The following is a 22,747-nucleotide window of genomic DNA, read 5'->3' on the forward strand; positions in this document are numbered from 1 at the left end:
GTAAAATATACGCTGGACTGGAGTCTCTGGCGATTTTTAGGGCGACCTTCTGAGGATCAACAAATTCGGCCGAAGCTTGACGACTGTGTGACCGGGGCTTTACAACACCTGCTCCGACAGGTGACGGACACGACGGATCTGGAAATGCACCCCACGGGTAATCTCCAATCAGATCTACCGGTGGCAAGACAGTATCCATGTACTCTCCAAGCAGAGGAATGCATCCGGCTGTTTTTAACGTGTTTTAGGCGTTTTTATCAGGCTTTCTATTTTGTCCCGTTTTCTTTATGTATGGCTTGGCGAAATAAAGAAAACGGGACAAAATAGAAAGCCCGACAAAAAACGCCAAACACGTCAACAACGGAGCCATTCCTTGGAGTGTAGTGTTTATGGCCGAAACAGTATCTAACTGACTAGACTGTTCCGGGATCGTGAACTGATGGGCGACAGTTCCGGGAATGCACCGAACGGAGGCCATTCCTGGAATCTGGTCATCAAAGTAACGTTTACGCCGGGAGGGCGGGGAACTAAAAAGACATTTACGTAACGTTCTTACCAGGAACAAACGTTTCCAATCTTTGCCATTACCCCCGTTTGTGGAGGCTTCAGCCATCTATTATCTAATAAGCTTTCGAAACCCCTGCGACTATCCCAAGATTAAGGTAATACTTCAAAGAGCTCCATTATCCTCATTACCTTCGATGCTGCATCCAAATCACTTGAGTTTTGTTTTCATTGCATTATTGTGTCCACTAAATTGTCATTCTCAAAACCCTTTTTTCGGGTTAAAAAAACGATATGTACAACAAAAATGTAGTTTCACACTGTGGAATTCCATAACAGATGAATGGGCATAGCGGGGATGTTTTACTAACGTTTTATACATAGTACGCTGCGTTCAACTTTCATGTTTATTATGTAAGGCAGCATGCATGTGTAAGCTGTCTAATGTTGGTGGTGAAGTCGTATAAATAATTCATGATCAGCAGTGTTTTTGACAATGTGGTACGGTGATTAAGATTCTGATCAGACCACAAAAATGTTGTTAAGTCGGGGATATCTGAAGTTCATGTGACGTAACGTCTGTATCTGACATGACCGAGACAAGTCGGGATGGACGTTTACGTTTATTTTTCATATCATCCCATCCTTTAGATAAATTCAATTAACGTTACATTCTAGAATGAGATAACCCTTACTGTGTACAAATAAGTAAATATATCAAGAATGTTTAGAACTTAGAACGAGTAGTACATGTATAAGTGATACGTCAGACTCAACATGTTGATTTATTTATATACTTATACGTAGGTCAATTCATTTGTATGAACTTGTTTATTTGTATGCGTAGTTGTAGAGGACCTTACGAAAGTCGATGTACTTTTGTTGTGTCAATAACGATTTCAAGTTGCTAGTAATTCCCGTGACTAGGTGGCGATGTTTCCGCATGTAGTTCATCTGGAACCACATTCTGTACAACCTCATCCACAGGAAATGATGAGCGGACTTTACACTAGGCTCGACCAGACTCCCTAGATTCCTAAATAGTAGACATAGGGCAAATAGACTGGATAATACACCAGAGGCGTTAGCCGGACAGAGTTACAGATCGGCCAACTGGCTAGCTCCTGTAACTCTTGGCTGGCTAACTCCTCTGGCACATTTCTTGCCCAATTTCTACTATTTCCAGCAACCTGGGGAGTCTGGCCGATCCTAGGTTTACGGCACCGTGGGCGATAACCTCTGTAGGACTGTCAGAATGTAGCCCTTAGTAGGTACAAACTATTCTCCAAGCAGAGGTTTCGATAGAGTGGGGTAGTAGTGGCCGGGGTTTTTACGGGAGGCAGACGTTAAAAAAACCGGCCACTACTACCCCACTCGACCGAAACCTCTGCTTGGACAGTAGGCACCAACACTTGATGCCACTAGATGCCAAAGACTGCCACACACATTACCCACTTACCTTTCTTAATAAACTCCTCATCAAACATGAATATAAGATTCGAGTTGGTCCAAACCACAAGGATATTTCCTTGTCTTTTGGACTAACTCGGCGAAACACTGATACATTTTCCCTTGAGTTTGTGGTCATTGAGACCAGACCACGTCAGTTGTAACGTTACGTACTTCTGTACTTTTGGGTACTTCATGTCCGCTATGGCGTTGGTGGACTCCGTCTGCTTCTCCTTGAGGTGCGGCGGCCAGGCCGTGTCCACCCAGTCTATCTGACGCACCTGTGGGGCGACACGGGGAGTCAGAATGGTTAGTACGAGTAATCAGAATGTTTAATAGGCTTTCGTGACTATTCTATGAATTTCGTTTTGGTAATTTTTTTCAGATACAGTAGTTCTCTATCAATTATAGATTAAACAGTCAGCTATTGTGATTGTATTACCTCATGTGAAAGTAGCATGTAATTCAACCGACATGCTTCAAAATGGTTTTAACAAGTTGTACAAAATAAACCATTCATTCAGTCGTTTTCAATCATTCATTGATTTATTTATTCATTCAACACGCTAAACAGTGTCTGAAATGCCATCTGGAGGTACCAATGAATCGATAGATGTATAATACATAAAACTGGATGTAATATGGCATCGTGAAATATAAGGGATTACAGGAAAATACTTCGCACGTATTTTTTACGCATACCTGCTGTACATTTGACTGAAAATATTGTCATGTTTTTATGTTCGACAACCACATTTTGATAAGATACCTGAAACCAACGATTGCCATGATATCCCCAGGGCATGTTGTGATCCATTAATGGTATAAACGTATCCATACAAAATATTTACAAACAGAAACCAGAATATCTGTGACTTATGGGCCAAATTTCAAGTAAACAGTGTTATTGTCCACGATAAGAAAACATTTATCATTGCCGATGTACCATGTATTTCGAACGGGAATAGACTTCATTAGTACAGACTGTGCATGATGCCGAGTCTTAGTTACCCACAAAAAGGTACCATATATAGTTACACATCGTGGGATTAGGTTCAGCTGGGTCCGACCCAGGCCCTTATAATGACCGCAGAGCCGCCCGTTAATTACACGATAGGGTTCTACGCATTCCAGACAGGAAAGTATAATTGTACACATACACAACCCACTACATCCGCCATGTACTTTGTGCTTTTGATACCGTATAGTGCTATTAAAATGTATACAGACAACGTTTGAATTCGCTTCAAAGTTGGCCCATAACTACATAAGTGTAACGGCGGGATCCATTGCAATCTACATCCTCGCTTTGCTATAGCATCAATGGGCATATTTTTATTACAATGAATTAAAGACCTTTACTGTACGTTTATGCTCTTACAAGATGAGTACAGGTCATGGTGATAAAGCAGTTCGAAGTACAATAACACGGATTTATGAATGCGGTATCTCACTAAATCTACAATGGATACTGTATGCTAGTATGTACAGGTTCAACTTCACGCCTCTTAATTCTTGCCTTTCAGCAGACGTCATTTGCGTCAGCTTGAATTAGATGCATTGGGTGCTAAATACTGGGCGTCTGGAGTCCGCAAGACGTAAGAGGAATGTTGTCGATGATTTAATTACACTGAACACTTTATTAGAATCGAAACATTTACGCTCATGGACTAGCCGTAACTCATACAAATCTCATAAAAGGTAACGTTGTTCGCAAATGCCTTTCCCTTGAAAAGAGAAAAACAACATCATCAGTATATGAAATAAACATTACGTGTCGAAACGGATCACTGTACGTTACGATGACGCGAGTGCTTGCTTGAGTATGCTGTTATCGTGTCACATTGAATGGAGCACCATTGCCTTATGTCTACCATTCCTGTCACCACGAATATGACTTAGCTGTTTGAGAGACCAAAAGGGAAGGGTCCATGGAAGCTCTCTCTATATAATTGTTAGACGGTGTCACGTAACGATATTTACCTCCATGAAAAATGGAGGTATCGTTTTGGTTGCGTCTGTCTGTGTGTGTGTGTGTGTGTATTTCCGCATATTTGAGGCTAGCTAATAATCTCTGGACGGATTGAGAGGATATTTGGAATGTGGGCAGGTATTGGCGAGACGAATGTCAACGGTTTGGCGGCTTTGCTTGGTACTGCAGTAAAACGTCCGGTTTCAGCATCTTTTGTCCTGGACTTGCTTGGGTTTCGATTTTTTGGGGGACAATTAGCTTTTGATGTAGCGTGCTCTAATTGATGCGACATCGACTCAAGTGAAACCGCGGTCCTCACTCCAGAAAAAAATTCATCTATTCCGAGCCTCGAAGTTCTCTAAGTGCATCCCTATAGATTCAATAAGGAAGACACGCTGACTACTTTTGATGCATAAAACGTTTTCTTTCCGGCGATGATTTCAGCGCAGCAGATATAATGGGCGACTTCGGCTTTCAAGGCCAATGGAGAGCGTTAGAATTCATAGCCGGAGGTTGGACTGGGCCGTGATATGCTTGGATAAGAACCAATCTGGCACTACCATACAGTCCTACATAACTCAGAATAGGAACACAGTAAGGAAATATGTCTGAAATAACAGAATGACAATCAGAAACGTAATACAAAACGTATCCCCGCAACGGTGAACAAATCATCAATTTCATTCCTACATTTTAGCGAAATCGATTGATTGAAAGTCCGCGACATTCCACATGACATGTTTGTTTCACAATAAATGATGTCGACTTAACGTAGAGGTACGCATGGGCAGATAAGCACTCCTTACATCAACAAACCATGCAATTGCCTCACATGAACGGTACATATCAAACCAGGACGTTTTGTATCGGCACTCTGATGGAATGTCCTGAAAGGCTTACACGTTTGGTGGCAACAACGTCTTACTGTTCTGATATGTGTCACCGGTCACCTTTTTTGTTGAACAGCCCTTAGAAACTACAGGTCACTGATTAAGTGGCTTAATTTACAGTCAAAGAAATGTATCCGTGTATTGCATAACTGAGACGCTCTCGGGGTTACGCAGTTGAGAGAAAAATCGATTTTTAGCTGGGCTTTGGACCAGGACTGAGGTATCTCGCAAGACACACTGCCGTGGCAAATGAAAATCGTGAAAAGTTCATTTCGTGATCATTTCTCAGCTAATTATGAACACGTCATTCGAACGGACTATCATATATCACACCGTGAGTATTCAGAGACACAGGAAGAATACTTTTTGAAGATTGAATACGACGATGCATTTTGAACCATCGAATTCGTTCCTCAATTTTTATCACAGTGAACAGTTCTGTTGTATTTGAAGCTACGGTTTGTCAGAGCAAAAACAAGACTACAATGTCCAGTAACTACAATTAACCGTAATGCTGGTTTATCTCTACTTTACTATAACGTATCACTATATCAAAACAACGAGGGAAAACGTCGCAATCTTCTTCTATGCATCTCCAACTTTCCTTTACACGACTTTTGTTCCACTCTATCCTCATAAGATGATACGGATGACTACGCCAACGATAGTTCGTGACGTACCACCTATCATATGCTATCATAGGAGACCATTCTTTCCCAGAAGTAACATATTCCTACTATCACTTTCCCATAAGTACCATACTGTTCAGAACTAACGACACACATGGGTACAACCGACCTTCCAGCAAATGGGAGCGTGATTAGTCAACAGCTACTTTTCATGAGGTTTACTTTTCAAATATTATATATTTCTACTCTAGATTTAAGAATGAACGTTTTTCCTCTAAAAGCTTTTGTATTTATATTTGTATTTCATCTAGAAGTCATTGTCGCATGATATCGTACAGAATATTCTTTTCCTTGTGTGTTTCTTTTGGCTTTTGCCGGTACCAATATTTACCCTTTGGCGAAATATTACAGTATGCCGGAAAAAAAACTGACTGATTATGACTTAACCTGTTCAAGACAGTAAAACATTGCTTCTTCGAATTAAAATTATCGTGGTACGGACATACTGTATAAATGATCGTTCAGACTAATGCACTGGAAAATGATACCCTTCCGATTCCTCTTCCTTAATCTCAACCTTGGTTGTTGTCCTCACGTTTTTAACTTCTTTGATACCAGTATATATCTTCTTTCATACTCTGAATCTTGTTTTCGTATGAATATATTATATACTGCAATCGGCCAACGATTTATATGGCCAGACAGGCTACTCCCAAAAAATCGATATCTGAAATTAGCTTAATGTACTCCGTCCAATACCATATCAAAATCCGATCTTGTTACAATTTTCGTCCAAGAAAATCAGAGTTATCTTCCTTATTTATTATTCAAACATTGAAGTGACAGGAATAAGTATCAGGTACGTTTTGTGTAGCACTTCAGCGGTGGGTTTTCGGCAAGAGAAACAGCGGGCGGCCACTTTTATGTAATATATTCCGTTCTTAATATCGTCGCCAGCTGCCATGCTTTTTACACAGTTGGCCTTTAAAAGCAGGGATAGATCATTACGGGTTGGGGATAACGACGGTGTACCTCCAGACATTCCATCTCATGGACCCAGAAGCGATGTATAGTGGACGTTCCCTACCGACATGCCCCGCCGATAACAGTGGATAAGCAAACGTCTGGAGTGCTCAGGATGAAATGCAGACGGCTTGCACGTGGTTGTCATGGTAACGCTTGACACGGCAGCCAATCGCGTGCGAGGAAACCGTCATCCATCAGGGGGAGCCCGACACACTGGCAGGTCTTTGGCGTTCATGACGATTTAACTTGAAGGGTTCGTTTCAGGCTTTCTCTTCATGCTTCAAAGTACTGTTGTGGACTTACGGCGTGGACATTTTGTTCAGCTGGCTAAACAGCGCCTTCTTATGTCTTGATGCAACCTTTATTACATTGCATTGGACACTTCAAAATAACTTGAACACGGCATACAATACATTGACAGGTCAATTGATGAACCATTGGTCAAATTCATTGAGTCTGTGTAAAACGGGTGCTCCTAGATCCTAGGAATTGTGTTGTAAAATTTCCGATGACGCAAAGTTTTCCATATTTCTCTGCGGTTCTAGATAGATATTCAGCGACTTTGAGCAGCGACCTTTAGTGAGGATACAAAGCAAACCAACATGAAAAGGGGGTATTGTTAGATGTGTTCTAGAGACATCAATAATAGTCCTCACTCACCCTACAAACAAAGAACGCAAAATTATATACATGTATCATCTCATTATTTGGAAAATGGCAAGGATTCATGAGACAGACAGCCTAGGGCTGGGATTGTCCTGAAACCGCTCTTCCCAAATCAATGGAACCCTGTTTGCCGTGCAGGAGTAGTGTTTTCTCCGTGATGACAAGATTTACAGCTCCAACAATACCACAGCAGATCCCGCCTGATACCGCTGAGCCCAGGGAGCGGATCTCCTGAAACGACCCCTATTGATTCCACTCCTGCTCGATGTGGTTTACCTCTTCTGTATGCCTAGCGCGCCGAAACCACGTCACGACTGTACGCAATCACTGGTCCTGAGCATCTAGTAATGATTATAGATACACCCTGCCCTGGCCCGAGGGATATGTCAGAATTAAGAGCCTTAATCCGATAAACAGGAGACGTTAAGTTTAATCCGAGGTGCATTTCTCATTGTAAGAGGAAAAAAAATACAGAACGTAACTCGTAAGGCCACTAGTTCACTCAGTGAGCTAGAGAGAGACGGTAGATGCTGTCTGAAACGTCTGACCTTATCCAGTGGTTTTAAAATTTATCTAATTTGTATAATATATTATTCACGTGGATGTCTAGACCTAACCTTCAATGACGTAAAATTAAAAGAGAAGCGTAGTATAGCTTTGTTTTATCTGTGATACTTCAATAGCAGTGATCAGGGGAGTGATAATCAAGCGAATGTTATCAAATCGATAAGACAGATCATGAAATACTATTCGGAACGCATTATGTCTGACTGACGGACGAACCAACATGTCTGACTGACGCGAATCGCTTGGTCCTGGTGGTTTCACGGTTCAGTAGACAAGTCTTCAGCGTGTAGAAATATCGACCACTTCCTGTTTGTGCTGGTGATCCGTAGGTCAAGATCACACAATACAGGAGAAAAGAGAGCCCTCTGCCGCATCGACCAGGTATTGCAGGCTACTGTAAGATAAGGATGTCCCCAAATCCCGGTCATGAAATACTAAGTACGCCGACCTCAGTCTGGATTCCGGGACACCGAAGACTCTACTACGGTGTCGCAATAATCATGGGCGGGCACGCATGTTCATAAGTGATCGATCGATATAAGATGCCGTAAGCGACTAGTATTTCTAATGGTAGCAGCCACTTAAAACAAATGTGTAACACACGGTATCAGACGAACGATTAAGAAACTGAATCTGTTGTGTTCTTTATATATATGTCACACATGATTGGTTTGAAAACTAATTGAATCTAATCTGTAATCTCATCAAGTTTATAACAATCTTTGAGAAATATCGAAAGCAAAGCTGCGGCTCCTTGGAGCAGGCATGAGGCACGTCCTGTTTACAAATCGTCCTCTCTCAGACATGACAAGGACAATCTTCTGTAAGACTTAAGGAATGAACCACTCTAACTGCTGCTTCCTAAAGGGAACTGGTTCTGTCTCTCAGCAGTCTCAAGGTTCAAGGTCTCCAGCACTTGACTTGTCAGGTTTCTTTATCCGTAGGAGAACTTCTTGGCTTCCACCTGCAACCAGGGTCTTGGTATCCTGGGATCCAGCCTTGAGTGAGTTGATCGATATGAGGCTTTATCTCTTACCTAGCTTGGATACCAGACCCGTTGAGCTAGAAGATAACCCCCTCGGCCGGGAAAGTCGCATGCCACGCTTCCAAAGTTGGCCCACGCTACCAAAATTGGCACCCGATATCTAACGGTCTCTAATATCTGTTATGTAGTAAAATTTCCTTGGAGGCATATTGGTTCTAGGGCCGAGGAGCTGGTCCGTGTAGACCCTGAAACAGTCTGAAATCCAGGCTACCTCTTCCCGAGCCGTGATAGACAGCTGTGCCAGACTGATCCCGCAGGCGTGTGCCGCCGGCCGCTGTTGTCTCCAGGGGTGCTCAAGCGTGATCAACCGGGGCAGGGAGCACGGTGGCAGGGGACGGACAGAGCAAGCAAAACCCCACTCATTATAGGGACGGTCTACCGACATAAGTGGTCATAAGTGTGTACCTTATGCTGTTATCTTGAACTTAATCTTTTAGATCCCCTGGGAATGGCTCCTTGTTCAAACAGCTTGAGTATAGCAGTCAGCGATGACGTCTTTCTAAATTCTAGTTCAGTATTTCGCTGCCACGACTCTGCCCTGGAGCTGGAGTCTCACAGGTCAAAACGTTGTGTACGAGAACCCTTCATGGTATACACAGATAACAGTACGAAAGGCTATGCAACAAAGACATAAAGGTGTTAACTATGTGTACGCTGCAAACATCATAAAGTACATCGTTTTCAACAGCACCAAGTGCACAGGCAGACCACAACAACAGTTGGCAGTGGTCCAGCAGCTGCTGGTCTTCAGTGAACCTCAGAGCGGCTTACAGTAAATGTCAAGCCGGTAAACATGCAGAAACAACCTTGGCGCACACTGAATGTCAGCTGGGGTAAGGTGCTACAGTACACAAAACAACCCGCGTAACTTGTAGATTTAAAGAAGGCATTTGACCTCTATGCATTTGCGTCAGCCATGAGAGAGCCTGCACCTGTCACAGTAGTGTTGTATTTACATTTTCACTGTGTCTATCTCCCTACCATTAGATATACATATGGCCTCGTGTAGTCAAAACCTATGAAAGTTTTGGGACGTCCCATGTAGCTTGTAGATTTAAAGAAGCCATTTGATCCCTGTGCATTTGCGTCAGCCATGAGGGAACCCGCACCTGTAACACCGGCGTTGTATTTACAGTATTAGATTGTGTCCACCTCCCTACCATTAGACATATGCATGGCCTTGTATGGTCAAACCCTATGAAAGTTTTGGGAAAGCCACTTAACGATGGAGTGACGACCACCGAGCCTAGACTTTAAGCCTCTGGCTAATAATATATCTAAAGTGTGCGTGCCAACAAACACACACGGATTTGGTGCGACTTGCGGAGAGGACAGTCGGGAGCTATAATAGGTTTGGATAACAGGCTATACTATGTCTAGATCTGTACATTTTTCACCAAGAGCCGTAATTATTTATCACTTTATTTTATGAAAGTTTATCATATGAAAATTCGATGAACAAATGTCTATTCTGCATTGTTTCACAACGTTCTACGTTTCTTTGTCGTGTTGTTCTGTGAAACTTGCCAACAGTTGACACGGGTTCTTTTGGAGTTGTCATTTGCGTAAATTTTCGATTTATATTGGTCCGTTTGGCACGCGGCTTTAATAAATTGTACCGATGAATAATCATTGCTGAATACAACAAAAAGAAAGTACATTTGATTTGTATGGGTATACTTAAATATCGTTTGATACTGCAAACTTATTTCAATTCAGGTTAAGACAGGTGGCTAGCCGGCTGTGAGTTACGTATTCTGCCGGTAACAGTTCGTACAACAAGTTTTTCATTTCTGGGCCGTATTACATAGAAGACTTTCCTGGGCAGTCTCCAGGAAAGTCAAAGGTCGCAGGACAAGGAATTTCCCTGAGGCCCCATTCTGTCACCTCCCCGACACGTCAGAACACTGGCGATGAAACAAATCATGGCCCGGTCTGAACCACAATCTATCACTGCGGTTACCGTCGCTTTGATGGGGGAGGGGGGCTATTCCATTAATCATGGACCTATGGTACAGGTCACGACGAAATATTCACTAAATTTTGTAAGTACAGAATTCAAAGAAATCGACCATCCATGTCTTGCGATTGATTTTTGGTTTGCAAGACCGTGTAAAATGTCGTGCAGATTTATCACAAGAACTGAGATAGTTTTGGCATTTGCTACTCAACAGACTTTTTACATGCAAACTTACCTGTGTGTTCCACCATGTGGCAGTTAAACGGCAAGCGATTCAAATTCATCAATGCTTTATAATATCAAACCCATGTGGCTTGTGGATTGATGCTCACCGTGCGAACGCAAATTTAAGGCTTCATTGGACCACGGAGATGAACATGATGAACGCGTGATTTGTGTATACTATGTTTGGCAAAGTGCTGCACGTAGTCAGCTCACGATTAAATCTTTGTCGTATCAAGGCACATGAATCTACGTGTACGACACATTCGACTATTAAAAGAATGTCTTCAGTTTGCAATCGCATTGCGACGAACGTACGACGAATGCCTAACTGAAGACGTTAAATAATTTAGCAACGGTTAGATAAGACATGTGAATTAGCATAATAATTTATCGGAGCTGGTAAATTATGTAACGAGAAATCAAACAGTCTTCTTCATGTATCTGACCCAAGTACAGCGTTTGGGTCAGATAGCTGAAGAAGACCGATAGATTCAGTCAAAAATTCCGGTGAGTCATTTCTTTGAGTTGGGAGTACAGTTTGATTTCTCATTAAGATATCTGTGGTTTCATCTTCCCAACCGCCCTAAAAACCTTACCACTTCTGGCTGCACCACGTGGTTCTCCAGACGGGTATGGCTGAACTCCAGACTGATGACGTTGTACAGCTTCTCCCGGTCCTTCTGCTCGAAGTACTTGGTCCACTGCTGCATGGTCATCTCGATCCCCTTCTGTGTGTTCACGTCCATCACATCCACCATGCGCCTGCTCCCTGTAGTAAACATAACACGTTATGGTCATGACGTGTTCTCTTGGGCGGAGACACTTTCACGACTTCTTATGATCGTCATCCATACGGTACCTGATCTTCTTAGCCTGGATGCCAGATTGTTTCCAGGGCCTACCCAAGTCAACTACTTGGCTTTAAGGCTAACATGCCCCCAATGAAATTCTACAACAAGCCCCTGAGATAGATCCTAAGAAAACGATAGGTATCATAAAGATCGGGGTCTGGCATACAGGCTAGAGGTCCTAAGAGTGCCGCCACCAGTGTAAACAAACAATAACAAGTGACACTCTGGATGTCTGTTAGAACTGAACTGAACAAACTCTCGGGTCCGTTCCTTTATTTACCGATATGATATACAGGTGTACAAAGCACTATGACCACATTGCTACATACAACTAGAGTCATTTTCCGTTGGTTGAAACCAGGTCATTAGTTGACAAGCCTTGCCTACGACCAATGCAAATTTGACCAGATTCTAATTGAAAAGTGCGTCCAATTTCTTTCCATTGTCCCCTGGCATGATAAAGATGCGATTGAATGCACGATGTTGAAAACATGTCTACTTCTAGACACGTACATGAATAAAATAGGACTTACGAAAACGTTCTCGGCGTTGGATAAAATCATAATGTCATTGGTGGCATCTTCGGTGTGTGACTATTAGACATTACCAAGAATAACGTGTTGTCTGCTATAAATGGAACAAGCTGTATAGTCACGTTCCTACCGTCTCACGCACTATTGACAACTAAAATAATTGCAGACATTAATAAGTCTTGTGATTTCCTCAACCGTTTCACGCTATCCTCTACTCCAGCCAAACGCACACACCCACTGATACCCATCAGGTCCACTGTCCGCCCACCTCTACGGTGTCATCACACAGATCTGCGGGATGGGTGATGATGAGCTGGGGCTTTCATGGGGGATTGTGTCATTCAGACAGGCAGAAGAATCAAGTAAAACTACTTATATATCAGAGGGGGGAAAGGATGGTAACACAAAAACCCAGATGTCGACAAGCGATATCGACGCACCACAGGGTAGGCAGGTAATACAGTATGTAGACGCCTAGACAGAGCCAGTGGTCAGTGGCTACATACAAGCAGCTCACTAGCTAGGACTCATACAACACCAAGGGGCAGGAAGGGACTGAAATGTTGGTTAAATCTCTACCTAGAGAAATCAATGACTGTATCCTATGAAAATTGACCATTCCAAAGGAGGAATATCAGTCTAGTATGTTTGTGGAATAGAAATATGCTTTAACTTCTCCTTGCGATTTTCCTCGAACTTATAGAACTCAAGATAGCAATGATTGAGGGTTGTTTAAATCTAAGATGGAAGTAAAGACTTGTATTCAAACATATATAACATACTACAGAACATCTATATTTGGCCGAGATTATGTCACAAGGCGCGACAAGGCATCATGTAAGCACGTGGAGACTCACGTGGCTGGCGCATGGCCAGTTCACCACCACCTGACCCAGACCTCTACATACACAACAGGGGCCGCACCATGTGGGACATTCATGGTGAAGTTCAAGGCCGACATACAAACCACTGGTCTCCCTTCGTACCCGCGTGTTTGGGCTGGATCAATGAAGTTAGAATTTCCACTACATAAACACATACCCGACAAACGAACATTAAAGAAATATCAATATGGAAATGAAAACGAAGCTATATCAAGCTTTACGTTCATTTTTATAAGGTTGCAATTTACTTCGATTCTAGCCTAGGTACTATCCTCCGAAATTAATCGCTAGCTCATTGTTTTCGGTTGCTTACTCCGTGGTTAGCAACACCAACGAAAAGAATGAGCCAGCAGTAAAGTACGGAGGATGGTACCCAGGCTATTTCATTTCAGTGTACCACAGCCAAAACACAGACAGCAAGCATCGTCAAGACAACATGAGAGAGAGACTTCAATCAAGAACCAGAAAATGAACCAAGCAGAAAATAAAAATGGCTAAGCCATCTCAACCTTTGTGACATCTTCACATTTCTTCCAATGTGTATAATACCGTTTTAACACAGGTATGGCCGTGTGACCCATTCAGAGTACATAAACCTTCCCGTAACCATGGAAAAGCACTTTCACTTCTGCGCTTTCCATTTCTATCTAAATTCCAATAACTTGTCCTCCGGCGCGCGCTGAAAGTCACGTTACGGTGAGATTGTAAGGATGCCGTATTGCATTTAGCGCTAATGGCGCGTAGATTGCATGTTTCTGGGAATGTGTTTTGGGGTGTGAGGCCTGTCGCGTATTGATTTCTGCCGCTTTAGGGGCGAGACAGCATGACTACGCGTAGTTTGTCTTGATTACATTCATCCATCATGAAAGGGAACCCCGTTCCGTATATACAATTCAACCGATATATATATATATATATTTCGCTTTGTAATATTCCTACAGTAACTCTGTCCACAATCTGATGAAAATGTTAAGGAAAGGCATTTACTCAACTTGAGTTAAGTCTAATTCATTTCACCAGGGTATGCATGTCGCCTACTGGTGGTTTGCAATGACTCCTGGGAAGAACCCCGACATAGGATAACATAACATTACAATATATGACCACAATAAGAACAAAGGCGAACGTTTACGTTCATAAATATATAAATAGAAATTGTAAATAACTAATAATACAAATATATCAAAATTACTTGGTATAAGAGTGAATACAAAACCAAAAGTAGGGTTTGCATATCAATGCATGGCACCAACAAGACTACGAAGCAGTTCGTAGCAGATTTCTGTATCGTTAGCTATAGGTATAAGTAATTGTCAGATAATTGGACAGAGGTCTACAATTCATGATTAGAGCCTATACACACGACTTGCTGACAGGCCCGTGGGCACAATCCATCTAGAAACCCACGCTCGATGGACTTCTTGATCGGTCCCCAACATTTCACAGGAGATTGATCGACGCTTCGCTACTCAAGGGAGGAAATGTTTCTGTCATGAAAATTCTTCAGGTCAACATTGGTCTGCCCCCGCTCTTTAAACAACCCCGAAGACGACAAGGTTGACAGAACATGAAACGACAACAAATATGGGAACAAATCCCCGTCGCTAGATAAATGGCTATAAAGATTTAAAAAATTCTTTTCAACTAGAGCCCTGGAGCGGTGACAAATAAAAGACATAAGCGTGAAAGATTGTTTTGAAAAGAACTTGACGCAATATTTATTGGAATCTCAGACGAGCTGCAAATACACCTGATATTATTATTATTATTATTATTAGAAGCTTCCCTAAGATCTCGCAGTCACAGGAGACTCGTAAATGATAGCTGATAACGTGCACATAGCTAGCGTCACAAAGATAAGCGAAAATGGGATCCAAAGCTACGCCAATTCTCATGTGTGTAGACTAGTACTAGTGGTAGATGCTACAACAGTCTATTCACACACATACGCTACACCTATGCAAGATTTTCAATGTTTTCACGTATGCACGATATGTATATGATTGTGCTCTTGACTCCATGCTTAAATGTGTTTGTGCATCCAAAATGTCTCGTTGAACCAATCCAGTATTTAAGACTCGTTGTAAACACTGAGTAGTGGCAGCCATGTCGACGGAATACCGTCCCATGTTCTGGAGTTTACGGAGCGGGACGATTGGTCTGTGGGAAGGAGTGTTTGGCAAGCACGCAGTACATCCATCATGTCCTGGACAGGGTCGTCACAGCTGACCTCAGACGGACAGACTGACCGACCCACCCCGAACCAAAATGTTACCTCTCCGAACCCTGTTGAAATGACCTCGATTCAGCGTTATTCGGGTCCTACTCCATCTGATGTGAAATTTTGGTCACCAAACTTCAATCATTAACTCATCAATTTGACTGCTTTCCACCGTTCCAGACAAAGATCTTCACATCAGTCATCACTTTTTTTAACCTGTAAAGATCTTTGATCCTGTCATAAGTATTAGTTTTGATACTAAAATTACAACACTATTATAGTTATCCTCAAAAGTCAAACCTCACGTGTTCATTTCCGACCGATTATATATATATATAAAGATCAAATGGTGTTGGTATGTCCGGTGGTGAGCTATGGTGGAGGTAGGTCCAACACCAGGTCACCCAGCCTGACCTGACCTGACCGATAATGGGAACGGATGGCTCCCCTGGCGACGGCAATCGGCTGTAGTCTTGGTTTTACTAATAAACATCACATGGAAAACGTGTGTTGACAGCCACTCGAGGGCCCCACATGGATGTCCCAACGAAACAACAGCAGTAACTCATGCCAAAACACGATAACAATATGTAACACCAAAGTGATACTCAGGGTCTGCCAACATGCTCAACTACCAACAGGTATGTGTGGGTTTGAGCGTTCAGTCCACAGCGTTTAAAAGTAAACTAACACAAAGTGGAAGAAGGAGACGTATGCATATAAGTAGTACTAATCATGTCGACCATTCTTTGGTAAAAACATTACATTTTTAAAGTAAGACAACTGCAAGGTAAACTGTATCGTAAGAACTGTCCTATGTACTTGTCCATTCTACCTGCTTAAACGAATGAGTTACAAAAGTAGATTGGTAGAGATGTTTCATTCTATCACAAACAGGCAGAGACTGACTGAGACTATCGCCCCTACCATACCACCAAACAACTAACGGTTTGTCCCTGCGATGTTGACGTGTGGTTGGATGATTAATCCCAGGCTTGGCAGTGTAAGGTCACACAGAGTTCCCGCCATCTCCACGGCGCGACCGGGAAACCCACAACAACAACACCGACCTACAAAGCATACAGTACTCCACTCGTAACGTCACGGAGCAAAGGTGTGACCATGTGAGACGCCACTCATGCGGCGCTTTTAAAATGTTAACAATTCTATGCGACCTAATCTGGTTGATCAGTATGAGAAAGAAAAGATCACTGCGACATTTACTGCAGAGCTTGCAAATAACCGAACATGTAGGACCATATAGAGCATGTTAGTTTCCCTTGTCTAGTCACAAAACGAACCCTCATTAAGTCTATTATTTCTTCATCATAGCATTAGGAGACTGCAGGATGACGCAAATGTGCTTATCTTGTCTGGGATCTTCTCCACATTGTCCCATAAAAAGTGACTCCAGGCCCTCCAGCTGGTTCTTGACTACACGCTCTAGCTGGAGAAGGAACCGCCGAAGTCGTGAGTCAAAAATTAAACAGGTCTGTCAGACTGAACACCTGTCTACTGGTACAGGATTCATTGATGTTTTGAAACTTTCAGAAATTGAAAACTACAAGCAACAGTAATACTTTGGTTTAGGACAAATGATTGAGTCTGTGTGGCTCCCCTGAACGCAAACACCGATGATCGTTTAGTTACATGTACGTTCGCGTAGGCTATATCCAACAAGATATAGGAGAAAGATTATCTACACACCTTGCTGAATACGGTTGCCCAACTATATAACAAAGCCTATATCAAGGTTTAGTATTGTTTTGTTTTGTACAACAACAACATATCAAACTTTGAAAGAGACAAACGTTCAAAATGTCACTGACTAAATATTCACCTGCAGTATAATTCCGGCAGCATGTTACCATAGACAGCCGGTAGTTTATCCGCACTAGATAAACATTCGTAGCAAAGCGAAGCAATCTTCCAGCTACCGGCTAAACACCAGATAACATCTCCGTCCACCACAGGGGCATACGTGCCATGCGTGTAGGAACCTTATCTACAAATACCATATGACCAAACCGACGTGTCTAGTCCATAGCCATATGCATGGTCATACATGATGAGACGCTACTGATGATTGTCATGTCGCAGTAACCAATGGTAGCTGTCCCGTGATGATGGACAGGTAAACAGTGGTCATCAAGGTCAAATGTTCAACTGAACGTGGCGGTGCGTTAATACGGCTCATTAGTGAAGTCCATATCGACTGTCGTTCAAGATGATGGGTATTGCTAGCTGAGGCCATCTACGATTTCTGGTTCGCGTGTTTTGTATTTTTCGTTTATTGGCAATCAATGGGTTTTCGATAGTGACGATTTACGCTACACGTAATGGAACAAGCTACGGCAGGCGTTGCACAGTTGCAGGTGTGGTACATGTGGTTTACATGCAGAACGATCAATGATGTCATATACACCGCTGATGTTCTGTCGAGAATATATATCATATGGGAGGTTGGGTTCGTCTGAGCAAATCAACGGCATGATGTGAATAAAGAAAACCTCAGTCTGACCCGCTTGACCAATCATTGAGCTGATGACGAATGTCGTTATTACCGAAGTTTGTTCTCGCGTGAGAACGCGGTGTTTCCGGCTGACCCCGCCCTGTTTCATCAGCAAACCATAAACACGCTTCGCCAATTCCCGGAATTGGATTGATTTCATCGGATTACAGTCGTGGGCGTCATTTGGGCAGGTCAATCTCTCTCATGAAAAGGGACTTAACTGTAACATACGTCTTGGGTCTTTCCTTTTACATGGGTGCTTTCTGATGTTTGAATTAGCTTAAAGATTGATTTTTAGCAAACGTGATATTGCATAAACAATATTTTTCTCTCAGTGGAATCAGCACAGGCTTCACAATGATCTGTATGATTCGCGCACTCGATTCTGCTGGAACCAATTAGATGAAGAGGTTCTTTTAGATGATATCTGTAGGTTGTGTTCATCATTCGGCGCACAGCCACATCGGTTCGGCCATTTGTGTTTCAGTGGGATTTTGATAAAGTGCTCCTAAGGCAAGTGGGATTTTCACAGAGGACTGATTTAATCCATGAAATGGAATAGTGTTGTCGTAAGCTTTTTCTGGGGGACAGGGGTCGCCATGCAGTTTGACTTAATGGCAGAATGAAGAGGCGGAGTAATTACAACTAAATATAAACATGGAAACATAGAAGTCAAACATCACACAATCACAGGATCAACGATTCTGCCACTATAAATGAACTACCTAACGAAAATGAATTTTGGATGGACGACGCGTGCTGAAGAAGCTAGGTATACGTCAATCCTTACTTGGAAATGTTTCTTCAAAAATTCTTGTTTCCAGGGATGGCAAAATGTTACACAATTTAACAAACTCACTCATTTATCTATCTTATTTATTGAATTTTTAGGCAGCTGGGTGGCCCCATACAATTCTGACGAATTATTATTTTTACCGTGTTGCGGGTTTGCGCATATTTGATGCATGGCAAGCAGTGGATGTAATAGTGTAAAAGACATCGCCAAGTTGACGAGGCTCAGCATTGAATAGGTCTCTCTGGACATGTCAACAACAGCCCCCCGTGTTGTGATCGATCGTTCATAGACCCACACAATTCACAGCTTACTACCGCACACTGCCCGGGACCATTCAAACACAGATTCGCTTATCGGAGCTAGAAGAGTGCGGTTGTATACAGAATGCCATGCCCTTGATATTAAGTCATGTGTACACACAAGTCTCGTATTCCGATCACGGCTGCAGTTTTTGTACCGTGATAACCAAAGCGCAATGAGAGATCTATGTTAACTGTACAAGCGGTGAAACCGTGTCTCCTGCGGCTACGTCTACTCACAGTCTCATCTGTCAGTATTACGCTATGTTCAAAAACATATCAGTCCAATAGAACTGTGAGTCTACATACGCTACAAGGGGTCGGTTTCCTTTATTAACTGGATTCCAATACATATTCGCCGTAGATCTATGTTTAACTCAAGTCGGTTAACCAAGCGCTGCAATCCATGCGTACGTTTTTACTGATATGGAAATCAGAATTACATACAAACGAATACCCGAACAGAGGCCTGAACAAACATGCATACCTTTTGGCATAACAGATGTCAAGTTATTAGAACTAAGAACAAAACATGATGAAACGTAGTTGTTGCTTGTCGGAAGACCGAAATAATCCCTTTTCAAGGTCGATGAAGCTTTTTGATAAATCATAAAACACATTGATTATATTATTGTGACTATCATTCATGAAAGTTCATATTCATAGCAGGCATTAGAAGATCTTAGGACTTTGTTCCAACACATGAAATACATTGATAACGAATTAGGAATCCGCTATCCTCAGGAGTCTATAACCACTGTTACTTCTTTCTTTCTTCCAGAATATTTGTTTTTACTTGTTACCTTTTGTGCTCTTGGGGCCTGACATAGCACCCAATGTAAAAACGCCAGTGGCTATATCCAAAGGTCTTAAGGGGATGGGCGCATAATTAAGGGAAGACCGCACCTTCATCGACAAACAATGGAGACAGATTTTAGCGGCTACTGCCTGTAGACACAGCCGCTTTAATAGGAGGAACTACTAGTATACAGCACACTTCCATGATCCAACATAAGTAAGAAGACCAGACAACGAAAACGGCGTTGATTTTTTTTCACATTGCAAATGAAAATAATTGCAAAATGTTTCCAGGCCGAGGAAACAGTAGAAAATTTCCCCAACACGCCGATGGTACTATAACGATGCAATTTCGTATTGCGGTAACGATTACGGGAAGCAGGCAGATCAATTTTCGACTAGACGAACGTAATGTAACCCATCGTCACGTAACTCTACTGTAATAACGTTACATTATCTGTGTCATCAAATCTGGCCATGAAAGGTCATAGGTCATCAAGGCATATTTCACTCTCATACTCATCAATGGTGTACGTCGATGAAGGTAAAACATCTAAGTAATAAAATACGCAACAGTTACTTTTGAAACGCAACTGAATAGATTTTTCCAAAAAATTTTCAAGATTATTCCCAAATCTATCCAGTTGCTTGAGTAACTGTCACAAACCTTGCGCATAAACGGCATAGTTTCACAATCCGTTCGCAAATCGAAAACGTTAATTAATACGTCTTTTGTGTGGGTTTTAGATGCCTTTTTAGTTGCAGCGTTGGTAGTCAGGACCTTACGTTACATCAATGTAGCTTCTCGGTGAAAAAGAAACCGCCCATTACGAGATTCCCGGCGAAACGGGCGTAAATTGTTCACTCAATACGCCGATAATGCCTGCCTGTCCCCGGGAAGTTGTAATCACGTTGGGCGGCAAACCTGGTTAATGATTGAAGACCTTTATTGTATGTTCGTGCCCCGAGGGGCTAGATACAGGTCGTTTAACACAAACCAAACTAACATCTAAAGTGACATATACAGTGAAATATGTACAGTACATTGTGTAAACATACATGGTAGAAGAAAAGGATAAGCTAAGCTAATCTAGTAAAGTCAACTTCTTCTCGCTTCTTTGTACATGTGTAGATGTATGAACAGATCATGTTTCTTATACAAGGGTTATCTAGACGCAACAAAAATATGAATTTATCCGTTGCGTTTAAATATTCAAAGCATGGGAATTTCTCATTAATACATTTGAAAAGAACATTTCTTTCTATATCGTAAAGTTTACAATCTAAAATGAAGTGCCGCTCATCTTCTATTTGATTTAACTCACAAAATTGGCAAACTCTATGTTCTAGAAGCATGAGCGCGCCTGTTATAGGCAGGTATTGAATGTAACCAGTCTAATAGGTTTAAGCGATTGCCTTACCATACAAATACATGGTGTGTTGAAATTTGCGCCGCAGTGTTGTAATATACGCAAGGTATCAGTTACTCAAGCAACTGGATAGATTTAGGAAACGGTCAGACGTCAGTGACTGGTGTAAGATCCAGTCACTGACAAAATGTAGTGGATGCTACCTGGCCGTTTTCAAAATCTATCCAGTTGCTTGAGCAGGCCGTTTTCTTGCGCATCTTTTTACCTGGATGTCTAACCTTCATCGACGTATTGTAATACATTTGCGACATCTTGAAGAGATATTGTAGTAACACAGGCATTTTGGTTAATATACGAACCATAATATATTTAGATTTCGCCATTCTGGGTACAAATATGGTTTCACCCTCAGATGAAAACGGCAAATGCAATCTGAAAGAAGTAAATCCTTCTCCAATACATTAATGCACCACGATTTACTTTGCAAGCATGTTTAAAGGTCATCTGACCAGCACAAAAACTGGAAAAAATGTGTCTTAAATGATGTGGATTTTCTATTTTCCGTCTACATTGTATTGGGCACTTTCTGTTTACTATTCATAGGCACGTTTCTATTCACGACCACTCAAGGTCAACGACAACAACAGAAGATTGACTGACCATATATTTCTCTCCACAGAAGAAAGCAAGACAATTTCATGTACAGAAAAGAACTAAACCAGGGCGAAAGAAACAAGACACTCTGCCATTTGGTATTCAACGCTAATGTTATTAGTATTGACGTTTTATTACCTCCAAGCGCAGAAGAATTTCATACTGTAGCTTCGTTAGCCTCTAACTCCATAGGCCAATGGAAAGAGCCTAGAAATCGGCAAAATAGACAGATAACATGCCAGAGGAGTTGCTGGTAGCTGACTATTGAGTTCAGTTGGCCGCATCAGGCGTTCCAGTCGCCTCTGGAGCCTGGTAAAGGCTACCAGTTATCATCAGAACATGGGCATGACGTGTAAAAACAAGCTGTCCTCGAGACCGGTACACATAACTATCATCACGTCAGCAAATTCTTTGTTGCATCCAAGCCTTAAACATTAGCAATTCAAATCAGTTAACAAGGCTGCATAGAGACATTTTACATCTCATTAACACAAGAAAGGGTAAAATCGTGTCAAATTTAACTCTTGGCTTGATTAATAAATATTTCAAAACGTTAAATATCTACATAATGAAAATTCATTACTTTCGCGGTGGTTTTAATTTGCGGTAGGAGGGAAATGGAGTTTTGAATTCGCGGTTGAAACAAGTCTGTAGTACAGTAGAAATACATTGGAAACGCATATTCGCGGAGTCATAAATTCGCAATGTCAATGGACAGGTAAACGCTAAAAAGGCAAAAATAAAACCACCTCGAACGTTTCAACATTTTCAGTATTTCTAACAAGCAGTACATCCGTGCCTACATCGTCACGCCAGACAAAGTCAAGTGCAACAGCAGTAGTAGCAGCAGCAGCAGAGCACGTGGACGTGGCTTTGACTCCCGGTCCCGTCATAAC

At 42.0% G+C, this 22,747-nt stretch overlaps 1 protein-coding gene across 2 annotated transcripts in view; it reads right to left on the bottom strand.

The window, feature by feature from the left end:
* The window catches only part of LOC136442196 (lysine-specific demethylase 2A-like), a 58,891-nt gene that overhangs the window by 16,836 nt on the left and 19,308 nt on the right, over positions 1 to 22,747 (bottom strand). For both annotated transcript variants that reach the window (XM_066438945.1, XM_066438936.1), the window contains exons 5-6: positions 11,530 to 11,702; positions 2,128 to 2,234 (exon numbers count right to left, since the gene is read on the bottom strand). In XM_066438945.1, coding sequence (XP_066295042.1) covers positions 2,128 to 2,234; positions 11,530 to 11,702 — 280 coding nt within the window. The remainder of the gene's footprint in view (positions 1 to 2,127; positions 2,235 to 11,529; positions 11,703 to 22,747) is intronic.

Source organism: Branchiostoma lanceolatum, chromosome 1 (assembly GCF_035083965.1).
Source record: "Branchiostoma lanceolatum isolate klBraLanc5 chromosome 1, klBraLanc5.hap2, whole genome shotgun sequence".
NCBI lineage: Eukaryota > Metazoa > Chordata > Leptocardii > Amphioxiformes > Branchiostomatidae > Branchiostoma > Branchiostoma lanceolatum.